Genomic DNA, 15716 nt, shown 5'->3' with positions numbered 1-15716 from the left:
CAACTTGTTCTTTTGACTAATCACAGACGAAGGCTACCAAACCCCAAAAACTCTGCCGAACTCCAACGAACAAAAACGTCACAAAATTGTCATATTATGTGCGAACTGTTTCGAATGGGAAGGATGAAACAGGCTTAAAGCCAATTTATGCTTGATCTGTCTGTGTGGTCGGAGGCTCCGTCTGACGCAATTGCGGAGCCTCTAGAAGCATGCAGAGGCCAAATTGAGCTCCATACCAAAGATTTTGTATAACTAAACCAAGATAGACAGCAGCTTGTCGTTTCCAATGGGAACAAATTAGTCATAGTGGGCAGAACAGGCGAGGTGGGCAGAGCCAAGCGATATCCTATTGGCGCTTTCTAATACGCACTACTCCGTGAAGTGCGCATGTGCAATAACTCAATTTGCCTTTGCTCTCRTWAACAGCGTCATTTTTTAAAACTTTTGCAAAGTCTACCAAACTAGTCCACTCTGATCATAACATATTCTAGTTTTGGAAAAAGAAAACTGTATTGAGATCAAATGTTTAATTGATTAAAACATTTGCAGAATGTCGGCCAAAATACATCTCATTCGATCTTCTCCCACTGCTCGCCATATTTTGGTAGTGAGTGGAACCGCCAACCGGATGATTCACATTTATACATCCAGTGAAATATCTGTCTCATTGTTCTATCTGTGTCCGTAGCACAGCACCATGCGCCTCCCATGATTGGTTGACGGTAGGTGGGGGAGATAAGTCCTGTATAAACACAAACTGACTTCCTTGACAACAGCTCTGCCTTGCTCTGCGAAGTGCAAGAAATATGAAGCAAGATGTTGCTTCAATATATCCACATAATTATCCTGCCTCATGATGCCATCTATTTTGTGAAGTGCACTTCCTGCACCAAAGCACCTCCACAATATGATGCTGCCAGCCCCGTGCTTCACGGTTGGGATGGTTTTCTTCGGCTTGTAAGAATCCCCCATTTTTCTCCAAACATAACAATGGTCATTATGACCAAACTGTTCTATTTGTGTTTCATCAGACCAGAGGACATTTCTCCAAAAAGTACGATCTTTGTACCCATGTGCAGTTGCAAACCGTAGTCTGGCTTTTTTATGGTGGTTTTGGAGCAGTGCCTTCTTCCTTGCTAAGCGGCCTTTCAGGTTATGTCGATATAGGGCTCGTTTTTACTGTGGTTATAGATACTTTTTGTACCGGTTTCCTCCAGCATCTTCACAAGGTCCTTTGCTGTTGTTCTGGGATTGATTTGCAATTTTTGCACCAAAGTACATTCATCTCTAGGAGACAGAACGCAACTCCTTCCTGAGCAATATGTTGGCTACGTGGTCCCATGGTGTTTATACTTGCGTACTATTGTTTGTACAGATGAACGTGGTACCTTCAGGCGTTTGGAAATTGCTCCCAAGGATGAACCAGACTACAATTRTCTGAGGTCTTGGCTGATTTCTTTTGATTTTCCCATGATGGCAAGCAAAGAGGCACTGAATTTGAAGATAGGCCTTGAAATACATCCACAGGTGCACCTCCAATTGACTCAAATTATGTAAATTAGCCTATCAGAAGCTTCTAAAGCCATGACATCACTTCCTGGAATTTTCCAAGCTGTTTAAAGGCACAGTCAACTTAGTGTATTTAAACTTCTGACGCACTGGAATTGTGATACAGTAAATTATAAGTGACATAATCTGTCTGTAGAAAATTGTTGGAAAAATGACTTGTGTCATGCACAAAGTAGATGTCCTAACCGACTTGCAAAAAACTATAGTCTGTTAACTACTCCACAAATTTCTTGTTGAAAAACAAGTTTTAATGACTCCAACCTAAGTGTATGGAAACTTCGGACTTCAACTGGGTGGAGGCCGGCTAGTGATGGCTATTTAGCAGTCTGACTGCCTTGAGATTGAAGCTGTTTTTCAGTGTCTCGGTCCCAGCTTTGATGCACCTGTACTGACCTCGCCTTCTGGATTATAGCGGGGTGAACAGTCCGTGGCTCGAGTTCCTTGATGATCTTCTTGGCCGTCCTTTGACACCGGGTGCTGTCGACATCCTGAAGGTCAGGCAGTGTGCTCTCGGTTGCCATACCAGACGGTGATACAGCCTGACAGGAGGCTCTCAATGGTTCATCTGTAAAAGTTTATGAGGGTCTTAGAGGCCAAGCCACATTTCTTCAGCCTCCTGAGGTTGACGAGGCGCTGTCGCCCCTTCTTCACCACACTGTCTGTGTGGGTGGACCATTTCAGATTGTCAGTGATGTGTATGCAGAGGAACTTGAAGTTTTACACCTTCTCCACTGCGACCCCGTTGATGTAAATGGGGGCTTGCTCCCTCTGCTGTCTCCTGAAGCTCCTTAGTTTTGTTGATGTTGAGGTTATTTTCCTGGCACCACTCCACCAGGGCCCTCACCTCCTCCCTGTAGGCTCTCGTCATTGTTGGTAATCAGGCCTACCACTGTTGTCGACTGCAAACTTGATGTTTGAGTTGGAGGCGTGCATGGCCACACAGTCATGGGTAATCATGGAGTACAGGATGGGGCTGAGCACACACCCTTTTGGGGCACGTGTTGAGGATCAGCGTAGTGGTGTTGTTGCCTACCTTCACTACCTGGGGGCGCCCTGTCAGGAAGTCCATGACTTAGTTGCACAGAGCTTAATGATGAGCTTGTAGGGTACTATGGTGTTGAAAGCTGAGCTGTAATCAATGAACASCATTCTTATTTATTTCTCTTGTCCAGTTGGGATAGGGCAGTGTGCAATGCGATGGCATCATCCGTGGATATACTGGGGCGGTATGAAAATTGCAATGGGTCTAGGGTGTTGGGTAAGGTGAAATGATCCTTAACTAGCCTCAAAGCACTTCATGACAGAAGTGGGTGCTACAGGGCAATAGTAATTTAGTTCAGTTACCTTTGCTTTCTTGGGTACAGGAACAATGGTGGACATCTTTAAGCAAGTGGGGACAGCAGACTGGGATAGGGAGAGATTGAATATGTCCATAAATGTCCATAAACACTCCAGCCAGCTGGTCTGCGCATGCTCTGAGGACGCGGCTAACTTGCGAGGGTTAACACGCTTTAATGTCTTACTCAAGTCGGCAAAGGAGAACAGAAGCTCACAGACCTCGGGAGCAGCCCGTGTTGGCGGCACTGTGTGATCCTCATAGTGGGCGAAGGTGAGGTTTAGCTTGTCTGGGAGCAAGACGGTGTCCGCGACGTGGTTGGTTTTCCCTTTATAATCTGTGATTGTCTGGAGTCCCTGCCACATACGTCTTGTGTCTGAGCCATTGAATTGCGACAACTTTCTCTATACGGATGTTTTGCCTGTTTGATTGCCTTACGGAGAGCATAAATGAATTGCTTGTATTCGATCATATTCCCAGTCACCTTGCCGTGGTTAAATGCGGTGGTTCGGCTGCCATCCATCCACGTTTTTTGGTTTCGTTAGGCTTTAAAATTGTCAGAYTGGGAACAACATTCCCTATACACTTCCTMATGAACTCAGTCACCGTGTCCATGTATATGTCAATGTTTTTCTCAGAGGCAACCTGGAACATGTCCCAGTCCGTGTGATCAAAACTTCTTTAAAGCCTATTTACACAAAATACATTTTAAACCACATCTGGTCAGAATTATCAGAATTTGTGATTATTATTTTAATTACAGCTACATTTCAAGAAACAAAATGTTCTTTATACATGCTTTACAGAATGTACAAGTAAGTCAGGATTCAAAAATACACTTGGCAAAATGCAAAACTTCAACAAGTCAGAAAACAAGCAGCATTGTAAATATTGCCAGAGCATTACTGCTGAACTTTGGTAGAATGACAAAAACAAGATGTTCTGAGAGCAACACAAAACAGACACGAAAACGTGTTGGTAAAAAGTGAGTCATAAATGTGTGATGGTTAAGCGATCAGCTACAATAACTACCTGCCTTAATTATCCAGCAGAGAGCGTAATCTGTGACCCCTATTTAAGCTAATATTGAATGCAGTGGCATGGGCTTAGAATGGTTTTGTACCAGATGCTTCTTCAAGCAATGCCACATGGAATGTCTCAAAAAGTTTTGATTCAAGCAGGAATGCGTTATGTAACAGTTAAATAAAGAGCATGTGACAAGAAACACTTATGTTTACGCAATGTGTTTTTATAGCCTACCCAAATCTACATTTTATTCTGAAGTATCCATGCTCCATTGCCAAAATGATTCAGTGATTTTATTTGAGGCAAGGAAACAGGTTTGTTTCTACATAAACACTGCAGACTTTATATAAATAGAACTAGTATTAAAAGCCTTTGTTTAAGCTTGTTGAAATTAGTACCAACATTTATGGCCAAGTCTTTCAGCAATGTTGTGGAAACCTCCCATATCAAGTTTGGATTCACCCAGGACTAACTACAAAAATAATACTGACAGACATATATACATGCAACAAATAAAATAAAAACTTACTGCAGTTTAGGAATAAAATGATTCTGCTTAGGTCTTGAGGGACATAGTATTGAATAGATGAATGACCATATGTACACATACATATAATACATTCTTCACAGTCCAAAGGTAAAATCTGGTCAGTATCTAAGGTTGATGAAATTGGGGGTAAAGGCATATTATCCTTCTAGGAATCTAAAATGGCATGCACACTGCATAATAAAACATACCACCATGAGAGGTAAGTGCCTGTAAAATGATATTTTGAGGAAAATATGATCAGTGCATATAGGTGACGAGAAACCATACCTGTTGGAGTGTTACTGAGAATGCCTGTTGAAAACCCTCTGACAGAACCATCATAAAGAGGCCACCGAAACCATGATTGTCAAATGTGCAATACCGAATATTTTCTTTGTTTTGACAGTGCGCTTTCATACAACAAAAATAGAAAAAGATTGTTGGTACGACTGCCTCCATTTGACACACGGGAAAACAATCTGAGCTTAAGATACATTGATAATATTGCATATAGACACACCATGTCTGATGTCAGTCTCTGAGTTTGTATAATAGCAGACTGTTAGTCGATACAGATGGCTAGAGGTGGGATCCATTCAGTGAGGGTCCTTCTTGACCTATAGGCCCTGTTAGGTACGTACCACTCACTGCTGAACAAGCAACGACTGGGGTCTCTGGCCCCTCTAGTCCTGGATGAGAGAGCAGAGGTGGTCCTGGACTTGTACCTTAAATCATGAAGGCTGCTCCAACAAGTGACTGTAGAAATAATGTGGCAACTGCAAGTGTAAAGCACAACGCTCAGGAGATCCACCAACACTGCTGCCATTCCCTACTTCTGTACAGAGGACAGTGTTAGCACGTTTCAAACTTCTGATGTCTTAAAAATCAAAAAGGAAGCATCCAAAATGGCTCTTTGATGGATACATTCAGTTTCCTCTAGAAAGAGAGGGAGTGGGAGGAAAGGGAGGTGGAGGTGGAAAGGGAGGTGGTTAGTCACCTGTTCAGTTCCTTTTCAAATTCGTAGGAACAAATTGTCTCTGCGTGATTGAAAGTAATGTAAACATACAAGAAAGCATTTTTGGCAGAAAGTGATACGTCTCTTTGGAGGTAGTGGCTGGAGCAGAGGACCAAGTGAGAGAGGATGGCCGGGTGTATAGGGAAGAGGCTTTATATGGGGGAGTGGGTGTGCTCTTGAGGCTTAGTCCTATAAGAGGCACTTATGTGGTCCTGTGTGCTCTGGGAAAGTGAGGCATCCCCCTTTCCACTCCTCTCCTCTCCCCCCACACCAACTGAGGACACGTGGGGAGTCTTGTGCACATTCACTGGCTGCTGAGACAGACCTGGTTGGGGCACTGTAGACAAGTCCTCTCCTTTGCCCCAAAACAACCTGGAGGGAACATCTGCAGAGACCAAACATACATTATTACTCAACAAAAAGGGTTTGCATCCATAGGAGCTCATAGATTAGACTGTGCCAGAAAACTGACTTAAAATTAATGTCTGTCAGTTCACAGTATGTCTGAGGTCACTGTTAGATAACCCATCTGTGAAATCCCTGTCTGAACACATCTCTGTGAGCTCATTGTTGACATGCATGCCACTGAGGTCAGATAGCCTGTCTGTAGCTGGTCTCTCACCGGTGCTGTAGTGTTGTTCTGGGGGGCTGAGGGCTGTGCTCAGCCTCTTGGTGAGGTCGTGGCTGGTGAGGAAGACTGAGGAGTCCTGGTTGTTGATGAGGCTCTCCAGGGCTGTGTCCTCATGCTGGGTGTGCTGCTCCCTGTAGGACTCCTTAGGAAAGTGGGCCATGATGCCTGACAGACTCTTGTCAAGGGAGTCATCCTCAGCCAGGTAGGCATAGGGGCAGTACTCCCGGGTTCGAGAGTAGATGTTAGCGTTGTRGTAGCAGTCCGAGCAGATGACCAGCGGCCCTGCACCACCTGTTGAGGACAGTCAACTATAAACTCTTACTCTGAAACAAATCCACACAATCTGATTGTGAAAGACAGACCTTTCAACAAACTGTGCTGTAAAAGTGTTGTTTAGGAGATCAAGTTTTGTTGGTTGGTTGGTTCTAATGACTAAACCCACCTGTATGCACCCCAGCCAGTCCCTCGCGAGGCTCCCCAGGATGGAAGCTGCTCCGTCCCGTAAACAGAGAGCCCACGCGGCAGTGTGGCATCCCGTTGGCCTCGGTGTCCACCTCGCTGCCTGTGTCACCATAACACACACCTGGACAACACACAAACATGATGGGGAACTCATCTTTCTGCTCACCAGTCAGGGGCCAGTCAGTTTACCAGTCAATCAAAATTTGAGCAAACTGTCTTTAGTGACAGAGTGCAAAAACAGAAAAAACATTGTAATGTCAACGGGCCTCAGATAAATGAGACTGAATCTAGGAAGTCAGTATAGTAAGGTTACCGTCAGTGCCCTTGTGGACGTAGCCGTTGGACAGTGGTGGCATGAGCTGTTGGTGGCTCCCTGCTTCAGAGTTGCTGTATCCCTCTTGAGGCTCTGACAGTGTGCGCTGAGAGGACAGGTAGCTGGGGATGTCTGCCGGCAGGTTCAGCTCATCTGTGTTGGTGATGCTGTAGTCCTCGCTCTTCCGACGCATGTGGTAGATGACGATGACCCAGACCAGCGAGGTGCCCACCACGCAGCAGACCACTACGATCACCACGATGCCCACCGTGGTCCAGCCGTCCTGGTCGTAGCCGCCGGCCGTGTCACAGTTGGGCGATGGCGACACGCTGAGGTAGATGTGGCCGCGCTTCGTGCCCAGCGTGTTGGACATGATACATGTGTACTTCCCGGTGTCCGCCGGCCCCGTGTCCACAATGATGAGCAACTGGTTGGCAGCAGCAAAGAAGTGGCGCTCGGTAAGGACCAGGGGCCCGTCGTCCTTGGTCCAGTTGAGACGGGGCGCAGGGCTGCCCCCTGCAATACACTGGAGCACCGCCGTCTCCCCACGAGCTACTGTCCTGTCCTCCATGTGACGCATTAAGAACGGAGTTTCTGGGAGGAGAGAGATTTACATTTAACAATTACCAATCAAATTATGAACACATGATATAAAACTGTATGTATTGACCAGATAATTGATAATGAGATGGCAGTTTACCTAGCACAGTGAGTGTAGCGTTGGCTGACAAGCTTCCTGCAACATTCTGGGCTGTGCAGCTGTACACACCCATGTCCTCCGTCTTTACATTGGCAATGAAGAAGATGTCATCGTCAGGCATGACGTGTATCCTTCTCTCCCGGGCAGCAGGGAAGTCTGTGCCCCCGTCTTTCTGCCAGGCAATCTGGGGTGAGGGGTGACCCTCGGCAGCACACTCCAGCCTGGCCATGGTGCCTGTACGGATGGTCAGATCCATGGGAGTCTTCAGGAAGGATGGTAGCTCTGAGAGAGGAAAGTAAGAAAAAAAGATTGAAGATTGTAATGCCTTGATATGGAAGCCCAACCATGCCAGCTCAAACTTAGATTAACAGCTCAATGCCAACCAAGGAACAAGTCATGATAACAGTTTGTAAATGTATAAAAACTTTTAGGGAGAAAACTTTAAAGCCTCCTCACCATTGACTGTGAGCTTGGCCCGGTTGGAGTAGTTGGCACCAAAATGGTTGGAAACTACACACTGGTAGCGTCCCTCGTCTGTGAAGTTGACGTTGAGCAGGTGCAGCACGGTGGTGTAGATCAACTCTCCCTCCTGGTAGCGGGCGTAGTTCTGCACCTCTGCATCATACAGCACCTCCCCGTCCTTCCTCCAGGCCGTGGTCATGGGGGAGTCACTGCTGCTGGACGCCAGGCAGCTCAGAGTCACATTGGTCCCACGCAGGGCGGTGGCAGTCTCAGGGTGCTCTGTGATCCGGGGCTTCGGGAAGTCATCTGTGGGATGATGAGTTAATTAAAAAACTTAAAGGTTCTGAGACACGTTGTGTGATAATTGTCCCAGTCAGTAGCTAGGTTTCCATCCAATTGGCGACAGATTATGTTGAATTTTGAATATTCGCCTGATTAAAGACTATATGCGCATTCTCCCAAAAGACAATGTGTTTTCATCAAATTGCAGATAAAAGGCTGTGCGTGATAACGTAGTGCACATACAATAACGTTTAAACTCTCCTGATGGTTTTATAAAGCAATTGTGCCCACTCTGGTTTTGGCACGTGCGCTCTAGCCAAAAGCTTGCAGACACGGTGTGGTTATAGCCTACATTTGATTATTAACGACAAAAGAGTGTGATCATTTCTATTTGTCAAACGGCAGCCAAGCATCGATCATCATCACCAGAATCGTCACCAGAATAAAACCCTCAGTATTTACTGGAAAGGAGCATCAAGCTCGTCACCATGCACTTTCACCACCCGGTGAAGTCAATCATAACTTGTTTATTCTGTAGCCTAATAAACTGCCTGCTTTCCTGAGTCATAGTGGGAGGACCACACAAAATGTCATCACGTAACTCCAAGTTTACTTCCATATGATAATTATTATAACAATATTTGCGCATAAAAGCGTTTCCACCACCATTTCTCGCATGATTAATTTTACCGACAAAAAGATCCCACTAATTTGCTGTTTCCATCAGGCCTGTTGTGAAATGTTTTATCTGACATGTACTTTACTCACATAGAAAGGTTGGATGGAAACCTGGTTAGTGAGATCTGGTCCAGACTAAATACAGCAGGGTAGGTAGCTAGGTGACTAACCACAGACGAGCTCCTCCAGGCTGACAGACACAACGTTGCGGCCCAGCAGGCTGGCAGGGTGGGCACACATGACTGAGACAGACTGCAGGAAGTGGTTGTCAGTCAACCACGGGCCCAGCCACTGCAGCTGGCAGTCACAAAGCAGGCTGCTAGTGTTCAGGACACTGAGGACAGGACATACAGCCACAATATTATGAAATGATTCAAGCGTTCTTTAATTTGTAAATATTGTAGCCTCTGCTACAAGGACTCAAGACCACCACCTCAGACATTAGTAGGTCCTACTTACAACACTTTCAGCTTCATGTGAGACAAAGAATCAGGGTGGATGGACATGATCCCATTCTTGCTCAGGTCTCTGTTGGCAAAAATAAATATGAATGAAGTGCTGCGCTAGCATCATGACATTATCATTGGTTTCCTATGATACTAGCGCAATAAAACAGCTGCACTGGGGTAATCAGAACCATCTCCTGTCTCGGTCTTGAAGTGATAGCTGCTGAATCTTCTGTTAATGGAGACCAACCATCTCGGAGTGGGTTTGCTGTAGTGGTACTTACAGGTGCTCAAGCTCCTCCAGACCCTCAAAGGCCTTCTTTGTGATAGATTTGATCTTGTTCTGCTGGAGAATCCTGGGGGATAAACAGTCTCAGATGAAATATGCCTACAAATATTCTGCTGATATCAGTATCCATAACAACAAAATTAATATATATTATGCAGAATGCCCTTGCCCTTACAAGGTGTTCAGTTTCTTCATTCCAACAAACACACCAATGGAGTCCTCAATGGCCCAAGAGATTTCATTATCCCGTATGTCTCTGAAATGCAAACAGAAATACAGTATGTAAGAAAAAAAATACTTTCCCCAGAATCAGAAGCACAAAGCTCACTCTGAGCCTCTTTGCTTGATGAGAGAAAATAAGTTCATTTCTGCTCTGTGTGTCTAAACCAATTTGATTAATTTGGCAAATGTGAAGCGGCATACTTTACAGAGTGTCATAGCTCAGTGCTCCTGCAGTTCTGATGAGGGGATTAATTGGCTGCGTTTAGCATTTAACGGTTCACGGGTTCTTCTAAAACCCGCAGAGGGCTTGTGTTCACAGGACGGGTCATGGGCGCTTTTGTTTCTCCTTCCTCATGCCTGGGTGGCTCTCAAAAGGGCCTTAACCCTCTAATTCCCCCTGCCACATAGGGCCCAGGGAGGTGTGCTGAACCCGAGCCCCGACCTCCCTCTCTTTGCAGCTCAATGCCTTCTTGGAACTCAGCACATCAATTGTGTTAGTGCCCCTTCTCTTCCCAGAGCGATTTTGCAAAGTATTTGGTTAATTGAGCCAATCTACTGGCTGGAGGCAGCATTCACGATTTATTTTGTACTCAACATTATTCTTCCTGTCTCAGAGGTCTTTAAAAACAATTATGAGTTGTCTATGTTTGTCATTATTGCATTAAACACTACACAGTCCAACTAAGCAATGGAAAGAGTAGTTCTATACTACAGGCAAAGACATGACGATGAGAACATGAAGGTGCTAGTTACTATACTACAGTTTAGTGGTCTACCATTCAACAGTCTAATAGACTAATAAACAAAACCAAAGCCAGGACAAATCAACAACAAAAAAATTATAATACACAAACCTACTGTTGTTTGCAGCCTTCATCAGAATGCAGAGGTGCCAAAAACATGTCAGTGTTTATTGTGTTATGTGAATGCATAATGAGTGAATGAATGGCACAGGTTTTTAAGAGTGAGGTGTGACATCCTTACAGTGAGCGCAGATTGGCCAGGCTGCTGAAGACTCCCTCTCCCAGGTGGCTGACCGAGTTATCTCCCAGATTCAGGTTCTCCAGAAGACCCAGTCCACTGAACGCTGTCTCCTCCAGCCGGGTCAGGTGGTTGAAGGACAGATCTCTAAGGAGGACATCCACAGGAGACAAGCTTGGACAATGGTCTTGTGCAATCACACTTTACTAAAACATCCTGGCCCCTTAACAATCAGCATGAATACATGTGAAACATAAAATGATCTGCAATACACTCTCCCCAAGTCCCAACTAGATATTGGTCCTTCAGCTTCATAAAAGGGGTCAAAATGGCTCTTATGCATAAAATTTGCAGATTCACTCCCATGGGGATGGGGTTAGGTAGAGAACACTCACAGTTCCTCCAGCTTTTGGCAGAACTCCCAGGCGTCTGGTCGGATGATGCCGATGGCGTTCTGGCTGAACCGCAGCACACGCAGCATGTGCAGGCCATACAGCCAGCCTTTGTTGACCTCCGTCAAGTTGTTGTGCTCCAGCTCTCTGAATACATTAGAAAACAAAGGATGGGGTATTAAAAATACAGGGTATCACAACTCTTAGTCCTACATGCATATAAACACATACTGTAATGAACGTTCTAATAGAAGACAATAAGGAAAAATAACTCACAGCTCCTCCATGTTGTTGAGCCCAAAGAAAGCACCATCCATCAGCTTAGTTATGCCATTCCGCTGCATCTTCAGTGATTTCAGTAAGTCCATCCCTTTGAAGGTCAGACTGTCCACTATCTTGATCTTGTTGCGCTTTAATTCCCTAGGGTAGTCAGACAGGCAGTTTAGAACCATTTCTTTTAACTACTTGAAAATAGTGCATCATCGAATCTGTGAAATCTAAAAATTCAGTCATGAATGCAAACTTTTGAAAATAATTTCATATTTAACTGCTCATAATTACTACGGTAATGGATTGACTAAAGAAGAAAATTAACATACAGAAACTGCAGCTGGGGAAGCCTGAATACTTTGCATGGCAGCAGTGTTATTCTGTTCCTGTTCAGCTTCAGGACCAGCAGGGAACTAGAGATGTTGTCAAAGCAGCCAGGTTCAAGGACACTGATCTTGTTATTGCTTAAATTCCTGGGAGATGCAGAAACACAAAATTAACAACCCAATGACAACAAGTACAGTAGAATGCCCTTCTGAGTAATGGCCAAAGACTGGGTTATGACTTAAATGACCAGCTCTTCCCTCATTAGAAGTAGTTTACTATAGTTGGAAAACAATGCTACAGGCAGGACCCACAAGTATTTCAGCTGCATTGGTGGGAAGGCTCCAGCCTTGATCTCTGAGATAGAGTTAGATGACAGATCAAGTGTCTCCAAGGAGATGTACAGCTGCAGCTGATGCATCCACAGTTCTGAGATCAGGTTGTGGACCCTGGGCACAATGATCAGTAATGTACATAATTATCAACATGGATCTACATGATGACACCATCAATGTGAACATGTGATGACCCAAATAAACCTTAGCTATGACTAAGGCCGGGAAGACAAGTGATTCCTTTCTTTAACACTTCTCTATCATACTACAGGACATCTAGGAATCACATTGGTTATTGCAAGACTTAGAGGATACATTTGTTTTGACTTACAATAAGAGTGTTGTGATGTTTGAGGTAACTTCTCCAAGGTATGGAACAGTTGTCAGATCATTGTGATTCATAGTGCTGAAAAGGAGATAGCATTATTTATTACATAAAGTTACAGGAGAATTCCATTGACACCTTTCAGGTAGTCCACTACAGTGGATGTAGCATTTGTCTTTGCATCTTTACAAGAAAAACTAAAATGATCACATCCAGATACTAGTATCTATTGAGTTAAACAACTGATATAGACTTTAGCTCGCAAGCTAACAAGGCCAGGTGGCTTGCTAAGGAGCCACCACAGAGAACATGGGAAACCCACTGTTGCTTGTCAACAAACGAACTAGGCTAGCTACTTACAGATGAGTAATCCCGTGAGGTGGATCCAGAGGGGCCGAGGACAACCTTTTCCTATTACAATCCAGGATTTGGATTTCGTCTGATCCCCTTATACAAGAYCACCGAGCAGGGCAGGAATCCACTTCCCAGCAGGCACTCAAACTCAACAACAAAATGAGGGCCGGGGGTCTGGGCCAGGCTTCCGCCATTTTAAAAGTCTAGCTAGCTAACTATCAATACCTACAGTACTGTAGCTAGCTACTTTACGTCGCTCGCTTCTGACAGTTATGAAATATGTCTCAACCAACAGTACCAACCGATTCCTATAACTTGATATTAATAAAATAACCCCCCGCTTTCACGAGTTGTGAAACCCATTTGTCGCATAACATCGGGAAAGTCTTTCTTCCAACTTGCGCAATGCATCCCACGTCCTACCACGGATTTTCCCCTTCGAATTTCCTTCCGCTTCCAATCTCAACACAACTCCTAGCTAGCTTTCGTCAAGTAACCAAGACCGTCGATGTTTCCACGGACCAAGTTAATTTTACATCGTATCAAACGGCTTTGGATCGTCCATAGTGTTCTAGCTAATTTACAACAATAAATCGCTAGCTACCAAGTAGACATCATTTCCCCGACTTCTGTTTAATCGAAGGAACAACAAAGGCGTCTTGCGTTCAGTCGTCACTAGTTACCACAGCCACAAAGTCATTACTATCGTCTTCTTCTTCTATGATATCATGGCGGTCGGCAAACAATCGTTTAAGTGCATGCCGTCACATACTGTGCTGGAATGTACGATCAATCATGATCTGCCCAATTCTGTACTACCATGAAAATAAAATAAAATTTTCATTTCAACAGTAGCATCTGATACCCCCAATATCTCTTTTGCCATATCTACAATAACCTTCAACCTGGCATTTCTGCTTTCCACAACCCGAGTAGTATTGATAACCTTACCAATAAAAGCTATGAAGTCCACTTTATTAAGTGTCCTTTGACACCACACATTCATGAGTTCAAGATTTCTGAGCAGGTCTCCAAACCATGCCAGGACCAGTAGAAACATCATCCCAGACATTAGGCCCACTTACCACAGGAGTAGCCATAGAAGCACCATCATTCCACACTGTAGTTCCACCGATCTGTCTTACAGCCTCTAGATACGATACATCATGACTAATTCTATATCGCTGAGCCTCTCTCTGCACCTGGCATCCACCAAATGATGCACTGTGTTCCCCCCCACACTTACAACACTTAACCTCCACATTGCTCCCACATTCACGGTAATCATGTTCCCCTCCAAACTTGGTACATCTTTTCCTTCCTTTACATTGAACAGCTACATGTCCCATGCTTTGGCATTTAAAACCTTGCAATGAGGATGGGACAAATTCTCTGACATTGAAACTAAGGATTCCTATATGTACTTTCCCAGGCATAACCTTCTCAAACCTCAGAAGCACTGATACGCTTTCACTTCTTTGACCTTATTTTCGACTGATCAACCTTTTGGCCTCAATCCCTCTTCCTCCCTTCACATTTTCTTTAATATCATCTATTTACGTAGATATTTGGACCCTAGCGATGACTCCCCCCAATCTAGCATAAGCACCAGGGACATGGCTTTTAATCTTCTTCCCATTAAGCTTTTCCATTTTCAGAATCTTCTCTTGCTGAGCCTGGCTACCACAAAATATGAACAATCTACCATTTCCAATTAACCAAGCTAATTTCCCTTCACCTACCTCTTTCTCTAGGGCAAGGTCATAACTATGGCTAAACCCCGCTTATTTCTACAATATTTAAAACCTAACCTTATCCCCAATCTTAACCACACGGATAACCTTATACCCAACCTTAAATTAAGACACATTTGTGGCTGTTTTATGAATATCTGGGAATCTGGGAAAATCTTGGAATATTTAGCCAAGGAAACATTTCTGGTTGGTCTAGAATATAAAACAGTTAAGAAGGGAGACTTAATATGGGATTGAGTGAAGTAGCAGCAAATATGTTGAATGAGCAACTAATGAGCATGGAGAGCATCACACATTTGCCGAAATGACCTTATATCTTTCAGTCTAATATGGCTATTTACCTTTGTAGCTCTTCATTAGAAGCACACTTTTTGTAAGTGTACTGAACAAAAATATGAACGCAACATGTAAAGTGTTGGTCCTATGTTTCATGAGTTGAAAATAAAGATCCCATGTTCTTTACACAAAAAAAGCTTATTTCTCTCAAATGTTGTGCACAAATGTGTTTACATCCCTGCTAGTAAGCATTTCTCTTTTGCCAAGATAATCCATCCACCTGACAGGTTTGGCATATCAAGAAGCTGATTAAACAGCATGATCATTACACAGGTACACCTTGTGCTGGGGACAATAAAAGGCCACTCTAAAATGTGCAATTTGGTCACACAACACAATGCCACAGATGTCTCAAGTTTTGAGGGAGCGTGCAGTTGGTATGCTAACTGCAGGAATGTCCACCAGAGCTGTTGCCAGATAATTGATGTTAATTTCTCTACCATACGCCGCCTCCAAGGTCGTTTTAGAGACTTTGGCAGTACGTCCAACTGGCCTCACAACCGCAAACCTTGTGTAACCACACCAGCCCAGGACATCCACATAAGGCTTATTCACCCGTGGAATGGTCTGAGACGAGCCACCCGGACAGCTGATAAAACTGTGGGTTTGCACAACCGAAGAATTTCTGCACAAACTGTCAGAAACCGTCCCAGGGAAGCTCATCTGCATGCTCGTCGTCCTCAAC

The 15716-nt window shown here is 44.3% G+C and overlaps 1 protein-coding gene across 1 annotated transcript; it reads right to left on the bottom strand.

Annotated features, from left to right (window-relative positions):
- Positions 1 to 4978: 4978 nt before the first annotated feature.
- Positions 4979 to 13629, bottom strand: LOC111969959 (leucine-rich repeats and immunoglobulin-like domains protein 2). The gene is made up of 17 exons (XM_023996364.2): positions 12948 to 13629; positions 12594 to 12668; positions 12242 to 12376; positions 11933 to 12076; positions 11610 to 11753; positions 11337 to 11480; positions 10945 to 11088; positions 9914 to 9994; positions 9734 to 9805; positions 9463 to 9531; positions 9174 to 9337; positions 8038 to 8349; positions 7582 to 7863; positions 6882 to 7475; positions 6549 to 6689; positions 6098 to 6397; positions 4979 to 5860 (listed from the first exon to the last, which is right to left on the bottom strand). The coding sequence occupies exons 1-17, from the start codon at positions 13133 to 13135 to the stop codon at positions 5628 to 5630; spliced, it is 3222 nt and encodes a 1073-aa protein (XP_023852132.1). The 5' UTR covers positions 13136 to 13629; the 3' UTR covers positions 4979 to 5627.
- Positions 13630 to 15716: the final 2087 nt, after the last annotated feature.

This window comes from Salvelinus sp. IW2-2015, linkage group LG11 (assembly GCF_002910315.2).
Source record: "Salvelinus sp. IW2-2015 linkage group LG11, ASM291031v2, whole genome shotgun sequence".
Lineage (NCBI taxonomy): Eukaryota > Metazoa > Chordata > Actinopteri > Salmoniformes > Salmonidae > Salvelinus > Salvelinus sp. IW2-2015.
The sequence above is the reverse complement of the archived record's forward strand: the minus strand, read 5'-3'. Positions and strand labels throughout refer to the sequence as shown.